General features: G+C 38.5%; 1 protein-coding gene across 1 annotated transcript in view; it reads right to left on the bottom strand.

Moving 5' to 3' along the window:
- Window positions 1–2,178: 2,178 nt before the first annotated feature.
- Window positions 2,179–21,736, bottom strand: part of ache (acetylcholinesterase (Yt blood group)) — a 57,215-nt gene continuing 37,657 nt past the window's right edge. Inside the window, exons 5-9 of the mRNA XM_067579257.1 lie at window positions 19,196–19,418; window positions 18,407–18,652; window positions 17,074–17,266; window positions 14,803–14,981; window positions 2,179–6,656 (exon numbers count right to left, since the gene is read on the bottom strand). Of these exons, the coding sequence (XP_067435358.1) occupies window positions 6,535–6,656; window positions 14,803–14,981; window positions 17,074–17,266; window positions 18,407–18,652; window positions 19,196–19,418 (963 nt within the window). The 3' untranslated portion in view covers window positions 2,179–6,534. The remainder of the gene's footprint in view (window positions 6,657–14,802; window positions 14,982–17,073; window positions 17,267–18,406; window positions 18,653–19,195; window positions 19,419–21,736) is intronic.

Raw genomic sequence — 21,736 nt, 5'->3', positions numbered from 1 at the left:
CCTCATTGAAAAAATCAGAGTCTGTGAATATGTGAATATTTTTTATTTCAAAACTGCTGGACACAAAATGTCTCCTACTTCACTGTTAAGTCCATTCTCAGTGTATCTGCACTTGAGGCTTCAAGTTTTCACATCACACTTGTGTAAGTCGCTTACTGGATCATGATTGGCTCCAAATTAGTTGTGGTGTCACAAATCATGATTGCAGTTAAACATCTTCCGCTCAAAAGTATATTTTTCTTCTTGTTACTTCACTTGGATGTTATTTTTTTCACTGTGCAGTTTGTTTTCACATTCATCTGCTGAAGGAGGAAAGTCTCTCTGTGCTCATCTTAAAACACATTTTTAAATGGAGGGTGTACTTGAACTTGATTTGTGCCACACAAATCAAGTTATTGTTACTAATATTATTTAATTACAGCTGTTTCATGAATGAACTGGATAATTTAATAATCACATCTTCTCAGATAGTTTGGTGTTTATCCTTTGAAGAAACATAAGTTTTTAATATTTTACAAGAAAATACACATTATTTTGTGAAACGTTGTTTCTCAACCTTTCTTGTGACCCCTTCAAATTTGTCTTTGGAACCCCTGCCTAGTTCTGACCCCCACATTGGGAACCACTGGTTTAGTTTTGTATTGCCACAGAATCTTAAGAGATATATTATTTTGTAACAAAATGTTCTTCTCCATGACCCGTTTGAGACATCAGTGCCATCTGTGGTTCTGGGGGAGTAGCAGATCCAGTATGAAAAAAAGAATATCTGATATCTGCTGTACAGTTTTAATCTGTATCTCTCAAGTCTTTATGTAAGGGCAGGACTAAAACAGTAGATAAACCTTGTAGGGTATCCAAGAAAAACTGTCAAATCCTGTCACTGACACCTGAATCACTGTCAAATCAATTAGACCAAATGTTTGTGCAGTATTAGAGAGACACACCACACGTGTTCAGTATAATGATCATCAGTTATACATAGAAAAAACACTAGGTGGCAGCATGAAACCTTTATAAGTCTGTGACTGAACACTTCTCACACTTCTTTCCTCTGGAAACACGAGACTGTCTCACCTTCCTCTCTGTGTTTGTCCTGCACAGTCTCCAAAACTTTATTATGTCTGATTTAAAGCAATATAGTTCTTTTTCCCATGTGTATATGTGCTGAAGCTTTATTCTGTGTGTGTGTGATCCTTTGGGGATTTCAGCCACAGGATGCTTTGGAGGAACCCTGTCATTAGAAGAATTGGACCAGTTCATCCAGGTTTAACCTGCCTCTCAGCTCCAGCCCTGATTCACTCACCACAGCAAAGCTGAGGTTTTAGTAAACTAGACAGCTGCTGCCACAGGGAGGCCCAAAAATGAATTTCAAATGCAAAATCTCTGTGGTCATATTTAAGATAGGCTCCTTGATTTTGTTAAATTACTTTGGTTTTTAATGTACAAAACTCTTACAGAAAAGAGTCAAACTGTTAAATTCTTAGGTGTAAACACAAAACACTGTCCTTACATACAAAATGCAAAACAGTAAATTACAAGTTTTCAAATACAGCCAATTCATATAAGCACAAGTTCATGCTCAAGTGAGTTTTGCTTTCCAGTTTTATTATGCTTTACTGTATTTTCAGTGATTAAGTTAAATTTTACCTTATTTCATGTCTTTGCCCTTTATGAAAGTAGGAATTACTATAACATAAAGCCATAATCTACAGGAACACAGTATTGAAAATAAATTTTAAAAATAAATTTTCCAAAAGGGATTCATCATTTCACATATTATTTTGTGAAAGTTGCATTCTTCTCATTGCCATTTGTATAGCGTTGATGAAATGACCACTGCAGTCTGTTTTGAGGAAGTTGTTACAGCATTATATGATTATGACTATTTTATTTTACAGTACAATAATGATTATAATTCAGTGATGAATATATACAATGTGGTGATGCTCTAATAAACTTGATTAATGATTATTTGATAGATATATTTTCATATTGCATGCTATGTAAGATGTGAAAATTGAGCGTAAGCAATCGTAAATTACAGCAAGAGTGTAGTCTATGTGCTGTCCTGTTATGTCTCTTTGTACATTGAGACAGATTCCTATCAGCCTTGATTCATATGATAAAAAATCTTGGAGGTGCTGATGGTGCATGCTGAGACTCAATAAAAGCTTGAGGTGGACAGAAGCAGCAGGGTGTCTTTATTTCTGTTGCTATAGCTTAACCAAGTCAGCATTCATGATACACAGAGACATACTGGGAAGCTACAGAAGCCTTCAACATTTACAGTACTAGTGACCGGAACAAACAACGATGAGGCAGAGGACTGGAAACAAAGTCAAACAAACAGAACAATACAAGAAAAAAGATTTATGGCACTCATTTTTAGTTAATACTCAGAATAATATTGCTTTTAAAATACAACCTCTATCCATCATCATTGCTGTTTTATCACGTTATATTTTCACTGCATTTAAATATCAAATATATTCCTTTACTGATGTATTTATGTTATTGCTAACATCAAACGTACCTAACATTAGAGATATATTACTTACTTTGATAATAGTTTTGTTCAAAAGTACAAATTTTACAGAAAATAACAGTCCGAGTTTGGTAAGGGGGACTGGGGACGGGTGGATTCAGGACATGCACAAGGATTTGATAGGAGGGCAAGGGAAGGAGTGGGCTTAAGCGGGGTCTCCCATTGCATGAGAGGAGCTGGAGGAGCTGTCACTCACACAGCCATTCACACATGCATTCCTCACTGGTATTTTTTAAACATCAGGTATAATTATTTATTCATATTTAGTTCTTTTTAAAGCTAGACTACCACTACTCTAGTCCATAAACAGGAGCTTCACATGCCAACACAGATGCTTCCCCTGGGACAGCCATCAACCAATCAGAGTGCTGATGCAGTTCTCTCCCAGTGTTCAAATAAAAATAAATGGCAGAGGTTGACAGATGAGTACAGTCAGTGAATACACACACACACATGCACGCGCACTACACACACACACACACACACACACACACACACACACACACACACACGCACACACACACACACACACACACACACGTGAAGTGAGAAGGCAGCCAAAGTCAAAAGTCCCATTTAGCAAGTGACAATGTAACAAGTCAGAAATGTTTCCTTGAGAGGCCTTTGAAGATTTGTTATCTTGTACACACCAGATAATGACTCAACGTATGGGTATTGTGTTCACTAAGTTATCTTGTTGGAACAAGATCAGTTACTTGTTAGCTTGTACGTACAAGATCCAAATGCTTTGTGCACTACATAATAACTAAAAACATATGGATCTTCTGAATCTTGTTCCCATTAGATAGTAACTTGTGCACACAGTATATACAACTGTATATAATTGTAGATACAACAAAGTTATTATATCTAGTGCACACAAAATATAAAATGTCATTCTCTGAGACTTTTCTATGAAATAGTTAAAATATTAAGTACATTTTTTGTGCAAATTTTGACTCAAGTATTTAATTTGTCTAGTTTTACATTTTGTAATTCACCATATGGATTTCCATTATTTAAATTTCAACTGGTTAATTTTTTCAGTTTGAGTTGATTTTCACTCTTTCTGTAATTTAAAGGTAAGTGATTGTTTTCAAATAAATGCTTTTAGTACATATAACTAAATATAAATGGATTAATGGAAAGCATGTCTATATACAATAAATACTATTTACTCTTCAGTTGATGTATTAATGAGTCAAGTTTAGGAGTAAACCTGATCTAACAGTCAGCCACTTGTGTTCCAGGGTGAAAAAAACTAACTAAGCAGTTTGTGTAACAGCTAGCTTAAAGGTCTTATGGTTTTGTTGTGTTACTTTTCAGTACACCACACTCCTAAAGTCACTAGTGTCAGTGTCACTTCTGATAACATTAAACAACACTGCACCAGCTACTGTATATTTTGGCGAGGGCTGGTGGCCAATAAAATTGTTGGGTGCAGCCCTGCATGTAAGGAAACCAAATCTGAGGTGGATATCAGAATTAATTATTAAGTGAACTCATAATGTGTGTCAATTTAAGTTTAGAATGTTTATTACATTTTAAAGATTTATGATGTCAACAGTGCGATGTGTGTGATATGTGTGAGCTGCAGTTAAACATGATGACATCCAGCATGAACACACACATACAGTTTTTCTATGGACAAGAGTTATGTAATGATGTATTTCTTTACTGTCTTGTCATTTTTCCATCAGATCTCGCCTCTCCTTCTGCCTCCTCCATCCCTCTCTCCCAGCCTCATCTCTCTACCTCCACCTCCTTTTTCTTTCCATCCATCCATCCATCCATAAATCCATCGTGTCCTGTTAGCTGGCAGGCCAGAGGCTGAGCCAGCGCTCTGTCACATTATCCTGCTGCTGAGTGAATTACTCTGCCTCCATTAGACTAACGAAAATGCAGGAGGACAGAGAGAGATGGGAGAGGGGGCAGGGACAGAGAGCAGGATGGTGGGGGGTGGGGGGGTGGAGGAAAGGGAAGAGCGATGCAGCTGAGAGATGGATGAAGAAGGAGAGATGAGGAAGATGATGAAGGGGAGAAAAGTTAGATGAGGTGGAAGGAGAAAGAGATGGGGGAGGGGCAAATAAAGGAGTGGTCTGACACAAAAGTGAGAGGAGGAAGGGAGAGGAGGGAGCGAAGGATGAAAGGAAGAGAGTAGGAAAGACAGGAGGGTGGGTGGAGGTTGATTAGAGATGAAGATGACAGCCGGAGTAGAGAGGAAGATTAAAGAGGAGGAAGACGGAGAGGCGGAAAGCAGGGCAACAGAGAGGAGATGGAGGGAGAGGAACAGATGCAGGAGGAGAAGGACAGAGGAGATGGAGGATGGGTTAGAGACAGGGGGAAGGAGAGGATAGTGGTGGGCAGTGGTGGGCAATGAAGGAAAGGAAAGAAACAGGGAGATGTGAGGACATGGAAGGATAAGAAGAGAAAGATAAATGACAGGACAGACAGATAAAGCAGTGAAGTGAACAGAGAGGAAGGGGTGTCACACACACACACACACACAGACATGTTAATGAAATACATTACAGCTGTACACGACACTGAGTGGAAGCACACACATCATTTAGTGCAGTTGTTCAGTAGACTAATGGCTCCCACACAGAGCCAGGACCAAAATTTCAGAAGGACTGAGGTCATGAGTCCATGATTCTTACATCTCACCAAAGGTTTCGGATTGAAAGACACACACACAGACCTGTACAGACAACATGTAGACGTTATATATTTAAAGGGTTACCTTAATTATGTCGACATGAAGAACAAAGGAGTCTGAAGAGAAAGTTGACAGAATTCAAGGTATCCCTTCGATCAGAAGTTTGCGTTTATCGTTTGCAGAGATATTTTATGACATTTTGACAGTTTTTACATTATCAGCAGCCACATTCCTTTCACATTTACACTTCCTTCCTCTGCTCACCGTCTGCATGCTATTCTGTCTATCTGTGCTGATATGGAAAAAAGCAAGGGACAAATATAAACTGCAGACAGCGGCATACCTGAGGAGGACCATAAACATAAACAGGAATTGTTTCTGTTTCTATTCAACCATCAAGCTGATTTAACATGAACTTTTGAAATGTTATAAAAATCAGTGCATCTGAACATCACACACCATCTATATTAGAAATGGAAGGATCTAACTTTTGTCAGCAATCATGCCAAACCTACATGTAACATCAAGCTAGCATAAAGTGGTTTTCCCAGTACAGAAGAAAAGCTTAGGGAGTCTTTTTTCACACAAAAACACTTGGATCTAACCCGGTTTATGGCTTTACCACATGAGAAATACACAAGACAAAGTCAGGCAAATTACGAGAAGTAATGGGAATAGTGGTCATAACAGTAATTAATTAACAAGAACAAGACTAAAAGGCTTCAACAGAAACATAAGACACAAATGAACAGTACTGTTGAGTCAAAAAAACAAAAACAAAACCCTGATATGTTGAAAAGAAGGAATCCTCAGAAAACAAAAGTTGACGGTATGAGATTAACACAAAGACAAGTGAGTCAGCAGTAAACCAGCAGTGTCATGGGCCTGTCGAGATCTGAGTTCAACTGGGTTCTTCCAAGCCACACACACACACACACACACACACACACACACACACACACATACACACACATACACACACACACACACACACGCACGCACGCACACACACACGCACACACCCGAGGTAATGACACGTCATTGACATTTCAAATATTCCTCCATATTGATGACGAGTTCCCTCCATAGCCCTTAATTTCCACAGACACACACAATGTCAGAAGAAACAAAAACACATAAATAAATAGTATAAATAATATAAATAAGAATCATCAGTGCCTGTGTTTGTGTGTGTATTGAAATAGAAAACAAAACAAAAAAAGTTTGAAATGAAGTTAGAATTCACTGAGGGGCTATGGAGGGAAATGGCCATAGCTTGTTCTCTCTGCCTCCCCCTCCCCATCATTCTCTCATCTCTCAGCTGAGGTTCTCAGAGGTCAGTGCAGCGCTCCTGCTTGCTGTAGTGGTCGAACTGGCTCTTCCAGTGCATCATGTAGGAGGACCAGCGGTGGAACTCCACCTTCCACTGACGCTCTGCCTCATCTATGTTATCTGATGGGAGAAACACAGGGACATAAAGATAATGTTGGTTTAAGCAGCGCTTCACACTAATTCAGTCCTGTTACCAGTAAGGTTAATAAGAACATTTACTGTAAATTCTCTATCTTGGCTCGTTACTATATTAACCTCAACTGTAGAGAATCTGCGGCTTCATTTATCAGTTTTGTGCTTAAACCATATATACACAAATGTCTATGCATAGAATCCAATTCGTCAATTTCTTCTTGTGTTTGAGAATGTGCGCACATTCAGAACTTCCTTACTAAGTGTACTGACAACAGTGGTGGAAGAAGGACTCAGATCCAAGTACTTAAGTAGAACCAATACAGTAATGTAAAAATACTCCATTACAAGTAAAAGTCCTGTTTGCAAAATCCGTGGTTTGGTCCCTCTGACTGATATACTATTATATATGACATCATTAGATTATTAATAGTGAAGCATCAGTGTTAGAGCAGCATGTTACTGTTGTAGCTGCTGGAGGTGGAGCTAGTTTACACTACTTTATATACAGTTAGCTAGTTTAGTCCAGTGGTTCCCAACCTAGGGGTCGAGCCAAAGTTCTGATACACTAATCTGTTTTCAGTTTTTGACTTTTTCTCTAATCTTGGATTTTTGGTGAAATATTGGATCATTTGAACATTTATTGAAATGAAAGCATGCGAGAAGTTTAGAGGGAAAAATCACTATTTGGTGGAGCTGTTAACAACTCATAGACATGTGAAATGTGAACCCGACTACACACTGCTTTTTGTAAGACGTCAAAAGCCAAAAAGGTTGGAAACCACTGGTTCCATCTTTAACAATGTGTTGTATTTTAAGAGCTTGTTATATTATCCATTGTGTCAAATCTTCATCTGAAAAGTAACTAAAGCTGTCAAATAAATGTAGTGGAGTAGAAAGTACAATATTTCCCTCTGAAATGTAGTGGAGTGGAAGTATAAAGTACCATCACATGGAAATACTCACAGGGTTGTAAAACATGTTACAGGTTACATTACTTGACACCTGCTACACAAAACAGTATGTAAAATTATGAGATTTCAGCACCATTTCACACATAACCATGGTCTCTAATGCTGCCATCAAGTTTAAATACTCTAGACCAATAGTCCTTTGAGGGAAGAAGACGCTTTTGAACTGTTGAGCTTTTCTAGTGCCAGTTTTCTTTTTTGTCATTTCAATGCCATTTTCAATCTATAAAATGAAACTGATATTTTTTCTTTTTCTGCAAACTCTTTCAAATAATCAACCATCTACATAACCTTTCAGTACATATGTTTTTATCTTTCTTATTAATTAATTATTACTATACACATAAGATTAAGGGAAGACAACACATCTGAAATTGCTATATTTGTTCTGACTTATTTCATGAGTTTGCGTAATTTGCATAATTTCATGATAAAGAATAAAGGTTATAATACAGAAATATATTGTATGTGGGTCTATATTAATGAGTTTCAGTCTGATAGAAGAACAAAATTATTTTGTTCCTATTCAACTGTGGTGCCTGGCTTTAAAACACATCAACCACCCACGTTTAGGTTATTAAGAAATTTCACATAGCTTGGTTATGTTCCTTCACACTTAAGCCTACTAGTACAGAGAAAACAGATGATATAAAGTACGGAGGTCAATGATCAGTTGATTATCGGTTATTTTCTGTTAATAATTCAACTGATTAAAAATATATTAACCAATAATGAATAAGGCAGTGTAACTGTCTGAAAATGTTCTGTAGATTTGCTTTAGTATGCTGTTGTGCCACAACTGGGTCATGCTAATCCTAAACTAGTATCTTGAATAGAGGAAGCTACTCGGTTAATGCAGGCTGAGAGCTGAGTGTCAGACAGCAGGACTCTAATTACACATGCTTCCAACAAAATCAACGCAAAAGTGGTCTGTTTAGCTGGGCAGCTGTTTCCAGCAGCTGGACTACAGTTAAACATTAGGGGTGTTGCGATTCTCAAAATCGATGATTCAATTTAAGTTTTGATTTTAAGGTCACGATTCGACTTGATTTTTGATCGAAGCATTTCTTTTCCAGCACTGATGGCTATACCATTGTTAGACTATCAAGTCTTGATTTGTAAAGATCAACAGATCATTGGTTTTATGCCCTGACAACTGTCATTTACATTTTCAAATTCTTCTTTAAAAAGAGGCTACATGGTATTAAGTGTGATATAACGGTGTGAATGGGTACCTTCGGTATACCATAGGTGTACCGTAGGCAGAGCCTGCACACCACTGAACAGTTATTGTAGTGGGCAGATATGCTGGTTCCGCTGCCAAATTTCAGCGGCGATAGCAGCGTTTACGTCACCATGACTACATGACCCATACAAACGCAAACAAGTCAAGGAAGACTGATAAGACAGAGAACTGATAAGTGTCATTCAGGCTTACATGAAATCATATTGTGAACATTACTGTCCATACTGGCAAGTATTTGTCAGCTAGGAAAGCTAACATGGCTTTTGCCCTGTAGGCTGACACTGTTGTTTGTTTTGTCAGCTGACAATTACATGGTTGCTGCTGCTGGCTGACAGATTACACTCCATTTAAACAGTGTTCCCAGCCTTTGCTGTTATGTGTTAAGCAGTGCACTGGCGCACTGAAATTGAGCGGTCACAATCAAGCGAGAAAAAAACGGAAAACAAGCCGGGAGTAACCATGGCTAGTGAGGATTAACCATGCCTTTTTCAATAGGGGTGCGCAAAAAAATCAATTCACATAAGAATTGCGATTCTATCTCTGCCGATTCAGAATCATTCAGAAATTCCAAGAATAGACGCTGTTTTCCATTTTTTTCCTGACATGAGTTAGCTTGCTAAATCCCATAGATGGCACAGTGACACCACACTGGTTTTCGCCCGGACCCAACTCCGGGGGCAAGAAGGAAGTGAAGTGTGTGTCATGGAGAGGCCGCGAGCGATGGAGTACTTGACAGAAAAACAAATGCAACCTGCCCCATCGGCAATGACGGCAATCATTTGGACATATTTTGGATTTTCTTATCTCGAAGGAAAGAAGTAGCTTGACAAGACTGTTATCAGGCGTTGCCGCTCACCTCCGCAGGTTTGTGTGGATGTTGGCTTATTTATTTGTAACTGCTGTGAAACAGTCAGAAAATAACATTTTATTCCTCTCATTCAAAGGATTTCTCACTACCACAGCTGCAGGGTTGAGCGGAGGTGTATGGGGATGTTTGTGCTTTAGAACGTAGCCGCTGTGAAACAGTCAGATAAAAATGGTTATTAATCTGATTCACCAGCTTCCTCACTAACGTTAACAGCCCTTCCTCTCCTCATCCATCTCCTCTTTAGCTCGACCACTACTCTCTCTCTCTTGTCTTTTTGAAATGAGTCGGGAAACTGTCAGCAAAGCCTAACTTTACTTTTCACGTTATCAAACAAAGAGAAATGTCCTCCCCTCTTCCTAGTAATGTTTTTGTCATACGGCAGGTTGTACAGCGTTACAGGTTGTGTTTCTCCAAAAGTTGATTCTGGTTCAACTTTCTTGCTGCGGCCCCTGCAGCCCCTACCCCCGCAGCCTAAACGCACAACGCACAACCCATCAGCCTGCCAGCTGGTTACCTGAGGATGAGAATGAGAGTCATTTTATCTCAATGAAAAACGTAGTCTCCTTGAAGCTTATGACAAACTGCCAAAAGCAGCTGTTCTGTATTTTGAAACAGTCAATAAAATTCAGTAAATAGCGGAGCTGCCCGTTTCATTACATTATATTCATGTAATAAGTATACAAATGTCAATTAGATGGTAATCTGTATGAGAAATTAAGAAAAAGAAACAAAATCGGTTATAATAATCATCTGCTTATAGTGATCAATTTGACCAATTTGATCAATTTTCTTGTTTGCACTTTGCAGCTAAATGTAGCAGGCAGCTATTGTTTGTTTGATTTTGTTATTTGAAGTATGAATTTAAGTTATTATTGAATTTTTGCACTTAGCAGTTCATCTTTGCAGTCAATTTTATTTTTGTATTAAGTATTCATTTGACTCTGTCTCAGGGCTGGTTTCCTATTGACTGAGTGAACTAAAGGAACATAAATCTTACTCAGGGTTGACATTGAGTAGCAAATGTTTACATTTGATTCAGCATGATCTTTTTTATTTGAGACCTATAAAAGTGTCTACCTCAGGCAAATGGAAAGAATAACTCAAAACATCAATCTACAATCAAATCTATGAATGTATTGAATTGAGTATTGATTTTGAATCAAAATCAAATCGTTTTTAAATTGTGAATCGTTTTGAATTGCGAATCGATTGTGAATCGAATCATGACCCCAAGAATCGGAATCGGAATCGAAACAAATCGTGAGATTTCCTGAATTGTGCTCCCCTATTTTTCAAGATTAACTTTTAATGAAAAATTGGAGTTAATCAGCAAAGGAAAACCTACACCAGAGCTTTTTTCAACCCCAGGATTTTGTTTTCAAGTAACTTTTGTTAATGTGATCATCAAAGGGTAAGTTTTTAAAATCTAATAACTGATATTATTCTGGCCACTGCTGCCACTGTTGTGTGTGTTACGGTTTATTTGGGAAAACAGTCATTACTATGCACGTCACATGTCACTAATGTTGGCTGTGTGTGTGCTGTGGTGTGTGTGTGTGTGTGTGTGTGATGTGTAGGCTTATTAAATGTTGGTTTTGTGTGGTAGGAGGGGTGGCTGTCATGCACCCATATTCTGCTGAAGTACACATACAGGTTTGTTTTGGTGATAAGTCTCACTCCCTCCATGCTGTTTGCTCATTAAACTGGTTGGACTAAGTTAGTGTCTTATTTTTGTTTCAGAGCTGGGCTTGTCATAGGTAACTTTTACAGTAACTTGCTATAGGAGAGGACACAGTAAAATGGGCTGGTAGTTTGCTTTTTTCCCCGATGAGGGAAGGGGGGTCAGAGGACCAAGCTTTAAGAGTCACGGTTTGTTATTAAACATAATGGTTGGAAATGGTCAGCCTTTGCTTTTTATTTCCTCCAATACTACCTACCTTTGGTATGAATATAATAAAATGTGGTTATTTAGGTGGAGGGAGGGTCAAGATAAAAAAAACAGAAGACAAAAAAAACAGAGTCATACCCCAGCCACCCTCCTCTCTCTGATAAATAACGAACAGTCCCTAACAATAACTTATTTCACCAGTCAGTTGGGAACAAACTGTTAAACACAGTAACAAAAAGGAGAACCACTAGATGGCAGAAGGGTACTTTACAACAACAGCTTGAGTTTCCCAACCTGCAAAAAGTAACCAGGAAACTAAGTTTATGTGTGTTGCACTTTGTAAACGGTCCCTGTGCACCTGTCTCACAGCTGTACAAAAAGACCAACGGTGTTAGTTCAGCTCAGAGGACGGCTCGTTGTGGTGAAAATGAGGTTTTAGCTTGTTGTCTACCTTACTATGGTAGGAAAGAGGCGTTGTTTGTGTTTTAACAGTGTTTCGCTTACGAGTTATTGATCCAGGAATTTCTGAATCTGTCATTATATTTTCAACTTTACTGTGTGTAGCATATCTTACAAATTGCATTTTTTCCGTCAACTACACATTCGTTTTTTACACAACTCATGGGGAAGGCAAAATGTTGCCACACCCTTCACTTCAGGGAAGCAGGAGGATTCTCCCGTCCTGCTGTGTCTCCATCATCTCCGACTCTGGCAGTAGCAATGGTGAAATGCAGCTGCAGACTACTGGTATCCTACGCTGTGTCATCTTTGAAATGTTTTTTTCTCATTGGATGTGTGGAAGTAGGCGGGGTGGAGAGGAAAAAAACTACAGGGAGAATCGCTGATCCTACTTTTGATTTGAAGGTCGAAATCAAATGCTCATTTAATTCGATTTAGAATCGAAATTGTGAAACCCCTAGTAAACGCACACATTACTCCCTCATGTAGATCAGATCTCCAGATTATTTTATATAAAACCAGTCAGTCAGCTCTGGTGAGACTGGGGTGGTGTATGGGCTAACAGTTAGGCCTACAGCCTATGGGACACAATTAAATGTCTATCTGCATGTTATTTTTTTTTAATAATAACGTGTTATTTACTTTCAATTGGTAAGTTAAATGTAAACTTGCCAAGCACAAGGCTAATGTTAGCTGGCCAGCTACCACCAGTAGCAAACCGTTATCTATCTGTCCATCGTTTATGTTAACTCATTTTCACTCATTGAACATTCAACAACAATAATACATATCTTACTGTTGTTATTCCGTCATGTGGATTTCTGATGTTTGATCTGTCACTAGGAGCTAAAGTTGAGTGATGCTCTGTGTTTAGATATTCTGCGCTGGTCTGCAAAAAACAACATCTGGTTGGATGATGCAGCTCTCACTGTTTTTTACAACATCGAAGCCCACAAACAAGATGAAAGGGAACTTAACTCTCTCTCTCTCGATCATTGCAGCTCACAGGAATAAGGTATATCAGGCTTTGGATACACACAAAATACTTGCTAGTATTGTAAGAGTTCATTGTTGGTTTGGCTTGGCACATGAGATTTGTTGACAATAAGAGAAATATAGAAAATTGCCAGCCTTATCCTTTAAACTTTCATTTGTATCAATATTTTAAGTTGATCAGCTTATTAATTATGAATCAGGACCTTCAGTATTTAGAGCATGTAGCTTGTAAAAAATAAAGTGTGCTAAGTCAGCAGATTACAGCTGTAATTTCAATGTGTCAGATACATATTTAATCAATATTTCATATCTTCTGCTGCTCAGCTCATTTTCATGTTTTATGAATAATGATCTAATGATCTAAGAGAAGTTATAATTGTCGTCAAATACTGTTACAGTACCGTTATTTTCTACTTCTGTTACAAATGTCTAAAGTTGAAGACAAATTAATTCAATAACAGATTCAGATGTAATAAAATTGCATATCAAACCCCAACAAGAGTGCCAAGAACTGTTATAAATGTTTTAAATACAAATTTCAAAAAGCATTTATTATTTATGTGAATTCAATGTACAGCTGTGATACTTTTCGGAATACTAAGTCTAGGACTTGGACTTGATTTAAGACATGTTGGTCTTGACTTGTGATGAATGTGGAGTTTCAATGACAATAGCAACAATAACACCAAATGAAAGAAATGCAAAGTGTTGTGGAAATTTAAATGAAGCTGCATTTACCATGAAATAAAATGTCCCTTCAAATACATAACTTCACAGTTCTTCAACCAAATAAGAGATAATCATCAAAAGGTTTTGTTTTTGTGTTAGCTGTCAGATATTTAAACTCTCAAATACTGATATCGATTGGGCTATACATTATAATTTTAGTTCTGATATTTTCATCTCTCCACAGTGTTTTTTACCTGGCCTTTTTTAGAGACTGGTCTTTATTGGATTGAGCCACTCATGCCAGCTGTAATTAGAGACTCAGCTATTGTTTGAATATCAGCTTTTATGTGAGAATTTACGATAAGACCTTTTAGGGACACCTTCAGACCTATAATGTTGCAGACCTATAATGCATTGTTTCCTGATGTGACCATGCCATGAGTTTAACTGGGAGGAAATTGACTAGTGAAGAATAGTTTCCTGTACAGATGTCATGTGCTGAGTAGTGATGAATGTGGAGTTTCAATGACAATAGCATGTGACCATGCCATGAGTTTAACTGGGAGGAAAATGACTAGTGAAGAATAGTTTCCTGTACAGATGTCATGTGCTGAGTAGTGATGAATGTGGAGTTTCAATGACAATAGCAACAATAACACCAAATGAAAGAAATGCAAAGTGTTGTGGAAATTTAAATGAAGCTGCATTTACCATGAAATAAAATGTCCCTTCAAATACATAACTTCACAGTTCTTCAACCAAATAAGAGATAATCATTAAAAGGTTTTGTTTTTGTGTTAGCTGTCAGATATTTAAACTCTCAAATACTGATATCGATTGGGCTATACATTATAATTTTAGTTCTGATATTTTCATCTCTCCACAGTGTTTTTTACCTGGCCTTTTTTAGAGACTGGTCTTTATTGGATTGAGCCACTCATGCCAGCTGTAATTAGAGACTCAGCTATTGTTTGAATATCAGCTTTTATGTGAGAATTTACAATAAGACCTTTGATGTCATGTGCTGAGTAGTTTACCAGTGATGTTGAGGAGTCGTGGCAAGAAGCGGTTCCAGAAAGCACACATCTGATTCCTGAGACCCTTGTGGACCTTCAGTGGTTCAGTGTTGAGTCCAACGTGTTTCTGCTCGCTGACAGTGAACAGAGGCCAGCGCCTCTTGTTTTCCACAGAGCTGTCATGGTTCACATTGGGATTTCTGACAGGGAGGAGGAGAGGGGTAAGAAGAAGGAAGGATACAGGAAGAAGGAAGGTTATTATAATTTCCTATTTTTTTCTGAATGTTTGTGCCTATATTTTCTTCTATGATAAAACTTAATTTTAGATGTTATTGTTTTTTTTCCCTTTTTGGTGAGGTGTCTCAATAAGCCATTTAACTCATTATTTTTTTGTGTCTTACTATTTGTGCAAATAAATAAAACATCACATAATAAAAAGTTAACTAAAACTAAAAAGAAGACAATACCATATACAAACTTTGAACATGATCTCTACAATAATTTGCCTGTTTCAAGGTTCCAGGTTCAAGGTTATCTTTATTTTCCCACTAGGGGAAATTTGTTTTGCAGCCAGGGTTCACATTAAGACAGAATACAAAAAGACAACATCAACAACACATTAACACAATGAAACACAGAGCTAGAGCAGGGAAATGGAAATTCATACCAAGTACAAATGTGCAAGAGTGCAGATGTGCAAGTGTGCAAGGGAAGTTCAAAGAATGCAGCCAGATTGCTATTTGCCATTAAGCATATCAATAACACTAGGGATGAGGGAGACTCTTCTAGTCCTCAAAATGGGTGCCCTGAAATGATGTCCTGAGAGCAATAGCTTAAAGTTGCAATAAACGACATTTAGTGCCACTGGGGTCTGCAAACAACTATTTTCTATGTAAAGATATCATGGAATAATGACGTCCTAGGCAGAGAATTAAGTCATACTCCTCCACCCCATCCATCTCCATGGCCGTGTCACGGAAGCTCGCTCCTCTCCCCTTCCTTCCTGGATCACCATCTCGCCTTCTCCACTCGGCACTAGGGCCGAGTTCATTGGAAGCTCCACCACTCCAGCTAGATCTACGCCTCTTCATCACTACAACCAGTGTCTAGACTCCATCGGGGGGTTATCCTATTCTATCGTCGCATTCATCTCTTCCCTTTCATATCCGGTGACATCTTGATGAGGTTTAATTGACAAAGACTTTTCCACCTTCAACTATCATGCTTGTTCAATAAATATCATTTACTTCATAAGAAGTTGAGTCTCTCCTGATTGAAATGGATTTGCATGAAACCAAGTTACAATGACGTAAGTATGACGTAAATTTTCATGGGGGCTGTAGTTTTTTTTTTGTGTTAAAAAACTGAATATAAATTGTGAACATTTTAACTTCTAAAAGCAGCTGCTGTAGTGGAGCCAGTTTGTCTTAGAATATGGAAAGTAAACTCCTGGAACATTCTTTCTTAAAGATGAATGAAAGAAGTGCTGGATGAGAAACTTGTATTGAGTTACAGAACCTAGTGGAACAGAGGCTAAATGGGAAGTGAAATGTCTGGCAGTGGCAGTGTAATTCAGCCACCTGTCTTTTTCCAAAGTTTAGCTAAATTAAAATTTTACTACAAACCTCTCCATAACCTCCAAAGTCCAGAGAGATCTTTTTCTATGTTGCGTGAACAAGTTCAGAGCTCCTATCAGCGCTTTCACTACAAAGACTTTGTGGTAATTTTATGTAGCATCCAGTTAAACTCACAGTACAATCTGGACTTTATTGGCAAACCCCCCCACTTATTTGTATATTCCACACATTATGATGCAAACCAATTCTGGATAGCAGCCTGTAATTAAATAATCATATTACACCTGAAAGTGTTACAGAGCTGATTTCTAGTCGATAAATCTGCTGAGCTGATAAGTAATAAGAAATGTCAGCGATATCAACATATATTTGAGCAACTTTCAGTCACAGTGTATCAGTTTAGAAGTTGAATGATCATTTATTGCTTTTAGGTCAGACAATGGGGTGGAGTACGATGATTTGACAGAGGAAAAATCAGCTGGACAACTTGATTTGTGTTGTCAGATGAGCTGTGGAAAGTTTTGGATGGATGGAGATCAGATCAGAAGACTCTGTATCTTCTGATCTGGTCTGATCTGTAACTGACAGCAACTCAGTAATGAAGCAAACTAATCAAGATGTGTCTGTCCCCTCTGGTGTAATCTATACTATCTGCTGATTATTATAGTTAATAAGTACATAGCAGATTCACTCTTTGCAGTCTGTGATGTCTCACCCAGTCCGTGCAAAGTTGGCCCAGTATCTCATCATGCGTCGGCTCAGTTTCTCCTCTTCTAGGGTGTAGTTGAGTCTCTTCTCCAGTGGCAGGCCAAAGACAAACTCGATCTCGTAGCCGTGGATCACACCCATCCACTCTGGCCACACCAGATTAGATGCTCGGTGGTCAAACAGGTAAAGGTAGACCCCTCCTTGAGGAGCAGGTAGATGAAAGGGTGAGAGGTTATTTTTTGTCCACAGTAATGCTGTGAAATCACCAGCCTTCGCAGATGGTGGTAGAATGTTTTTTGATGGATAATTCACTGTCATGATGGATAATTCACTGTCAATGCGGGGAGATACATCCTGATCTTTTTCTTAAGTGATTGAATAAGTTTTAAACTAGAATGTTTAATACGATATCTGATTGTCCACACAATATATTGATTCCAAATGGTTATGATAGGTCTAGCAATTTCTTTCATTCATCGAATTATCAGGATATAAAACCAAGGATTTGGTGACCTTTACAAATCAAGACTCCATAGTCTTATCAATGGCATAGCAAGCAGTTTAAATCAAAAATCAAATCAAATTGTTACCTTACCTAAAAATCGAAAGTTGAAAATCGAACCATGGATTTGGAAAATTGTGACACCCCTAGTAAATATAACCTGCATCACAGTTTTTATGTTCCTGTCCAACACTAACTACATTAGTGTAGTTCAATCATTCAGTTCATGTCATCAGTAGAAACATATACCCATATAACCACTGGTTAACTGTGACCATTTAAGGTCATCTATCTATCTTCTGAGCAAAAATCACAAACAAACTGCACTGTACTGTACTGTACACACTGCATTTTTATTACATTTGGAAACATAATCAAGCCATCTGATGCTAGAATACCAAGACATACAGTGTTTTTTGGTGCACCAAGAGAATGGAGAATGGAGAAAATCAAACATGACATGTACACTATCATCCAGTCTTTAATATTCAATATTTTAGGTGTATAAGCAAGACTATTTACAACATTATACAAGAACCACCAATCAGAAAGCTCCCTCACATGTTTTTTTACCTAATAACTAGCCAAAGTAAGGTCCTGATAAGGCAGGACCAGGACATGGGTATTTATTTCCATTTCTGTACTTGATTTAAATTGTGGTGGTGTTGTGAAGGTTAATCTAGGCAATGTAGATATTATGGTTAATTATTTTGAGAGTATAAAAAATATAAAAGATCACAGACATGAAGCAGGGGAGTAAAATGTTGTAGGTAGCAGATTGCAACACACACAAACACACACACACACACACACACACACACACACACACACACCTTACCTTGTGAGTTTCCTCCGCTGTTCATCACCCCAGAGCCAGCTCCCCCCATGTTGGCTTTGAGGGCGTTGTGCTGGGCGTAGGAGCGAGCAAAGTGGGCCAGAGGGCAGATGACATTGTGGTCGCCCACAATATCGTCCATGGCATCCCGGTTCTTCACCCCGTTATTTTCATCCATCCAGTCAGTGTACTGCAACACCACTGCCTCCAGGCCGATATCATTTGCATGTGGTACACTCAGCTTTACACCTGCCAGGGTGAGGTTTAAAGTTTTAGGTGCCTTTTTAATTGACTTAGTGGTATAACTGTGGCTGTGATGAACAATATGTGGTAAAGTTCAATGGCTGCAAAGGTTTTGACTGAATTTGATAATGGTGATTCCCACATTATTCTCACTAGTTAGATTATCAGAATGGTTATGCAGAAGTGTCAGTGTATGTAAATATAGAAAAAGTTTAGACTATTGCTTCACTTTCTGTTTTGTGGTGACATTAATGTTTCATCACAACACTAGCCACATCTATTTATACCTTATTCATTATATACAGCAGGTAACTGCACAGATAATAATTGTACAGATCATTCAACCATGTGTCATTACTCATGGAAAGTAATGGGATTGAGCTTTCAGCAGAATCTGTGCTGGTTGTTGTAACTGCAGTCCAGTTTAAATAAGCTTTTCTTTATTCATGTAGAGCACATCTCAAATTCTACTTCAATCTAAGTCAGATTTGAGCTGGATTTGGTATTCTTTCTGTCTCTGTCCATTCTTGTCAGCTGAGTGAGCTTCACCTTCTAGGAAGTCCTCTCTGGAGATGAGGCTCTCGTTGTCCTTGCTGAAGCCTGGTGCACCGTACAGCAGGAAGTAGGAGCCCTCATCCTGGTTGACCCCGAGGAGGAGCTGAGTGTCTTTAAAGTTGCCTGAGTTTAGCATGGCATCAGGGGTGTCGGGCAGAACCTCGCCATCCACAACTGGGACGAATGAAAATCGGAAGAGGGCCGACCATGGCAACACCTGCTCAGAACAGAATGACAACCCCCAAGTGCACAACTGGGTTCATCTGTGTGACTGTGAAATATGCAAACATGTAAAATGAGAAATTAAATGTAACTGAATCCACTTCAACTTCCATTTTAAGACATAGGCGCAAAGTGCAAAGTGTTTTTGCGCAGCACCTAAGCCGAATGAAGCTGGAAGAAAAACTCTAAGAGTTCTGTGATGCTCTGGAGAGAAAGGTTTGACAGAATGGTGGGAAAACAAAACATTTTGTGTTCCATATAGAGTTCCTAGCACCCACTGCAGGGGTGGGAACACCGAGATAGATTCCTCTCGGTGGGCTGGAAACATAAAAGTTGTGTGAGAGAAGAATCGACTCGCTACAGTAACTCATTCAGCTGGCTAGTGGCTTCGTCTTGGCTATGGGAGGATGAGAAAATAACACATATAATCGACGTACTAAGAAAATGGCGTTGTGCAAATGTGCACTGTAGTTTTCATTAAGTTTGTAGCTGCAATCTGCATATATTCAGCATATGGCTAAAAATCATACCATAGCAAAACAACCACAGGGCGACACTGGCAGACTGTAGTTAAGACACCAAAGTTAAGTTCAAGACATGCTCGTTACCAAGACCAAGCTTGATTTAAGATATTAGCAGTGCACATTATTATCTGTTATTTCAGAGTTGCCTATGATATAACCTCAACATTCAATTATGACAATCCACTGAAATGTATATTAAAGTGACACAATGTCAGACCTGCCAACCCTGGACACATTTTTTGAGTATCACTTTGGTGACCTAGATACATGAGATGCAAATCACTGCTGTTTGCACAATTAATTATTATACATAATTTGCATACATACACATAACAGTACATCATTTGCATACATGCAGCAGTCAAACAAACAAAAAAGTGAGGGTGCCATTCTTGATACCAATAACAGATTGTTTATGAAAATATCTGCAGATCCAGAACTGTTAGTTGGTCATTTATGCCTATGTTCGTCCATTTGTCTTTCACTTGCCTAAACATAGCTTACCAAAGAACACAATTTCACTTAGGCTACACACTAACCTACTACTACTGCTGTATTTATATTGTTTACACCTCCACAATAATAAAACTTTAAGCCAATTTGATTTTTGAAAATATGCTTTTCAGATAATTTGAAAAGATAATAACAATGTATATGTAAAACCCAAACCAGCCTAAACAGAATATTTTGTGGCTATGGTGAAATAAATATTTTAGAGCTGGTTAATACAATTGCTCTCATTATAGGTAGGCTATTACTTAATGGTATGATGACTTAATAACAGTACAGGCTGAATATGAACATGGCTGTTAAAACTGTGGAAGCAATCACATACCTCCTTACATATTGCACTTAATTTGCAATTGGGGTGTTTCCTTTCCTTGAAATTTTCCTAGAATAGGCAAAGTTATAGACTACAGTGCCAACACACACGCACAACATACAAAAACACACGCACACACACACACACACACACGCACACACTGCTGGTAACTTTCTGGGTAACTTTCTGCAGCACGTGCACTCGCTTTTTTTCATTGTGCCATGATCTTCTTACCTTGCGAGGCAGCTTGATTTGCGAGATCATGACATCACAAGATCATGCAAGAATCCATCTTTTCAGACTTAGTTATGTGCTTGTGTGGTTTGGACCAATCAGCGTTGCAAATCCAGCTACCTCGCAAGGTAAGACAGTAATAGACGGTGACAGACAGATGGTTCATCCAATCACCGGCCAAGTATTTTTTAAAAGTGCCTGCACTTTTCCAAACAGTTTCCATGGATGACTTCCAGGGATGTCACAAGACCAAGTTGATGCCAAAATTCTGAAAAAGTGGTGGTACTCGTTTTTCTACTGTACCGTAGGTACCGGGGATGCAATTCTTCCGGGCCTGACGGCGACAGCACATAAGCCTACAAGTGATTTAGTCTGCCAGTAAATGCCAAAGTAAGAAACAGAGCGCCTACCTGCATGGAAGAACAACAACAAGTGGAAGATGGTGACAAGTGCAGCTGCAGCAACAGCTCTGTCTCGACTCATCGAAAAGCAAAATAGTAAGAGTTGTGTGTGGAAGTATGCACTGATATGGATCATCAGGGATTAATAATAAATTCGTAAAAACCAGTATGCAAACAGTGCCATCGAACTTTTCAGATGAAAGGAGAAAACTTAGCGAAGCACCTCAAAGACAGACATCCAGATTTATTCAAAGAATTCAAGGTGACTGAGTTTCAGCTCATGTTAACATTACATTAACAAAGTATCCAAAGTGTTCTTTAACAAGTGTCC

The sequence above is a fragment of the Thunnus thynnus genome, chromosome 22, assembly GCF_963924715.1.
Source record: "Thunnus thynnus chromosome 22, fThuThy2.1, whole genome shotgun sequence".
NCBI lineage: Eukaryota > Metazoa > Chordata > Actinopteri > Scombriformes > Scombridae > Thunnus > Thunnus thynnus.
Note: the sequence above shows the minus strand (reverse complement) of the source record. Positions and strands in the feature narration are given on the sequence as shown.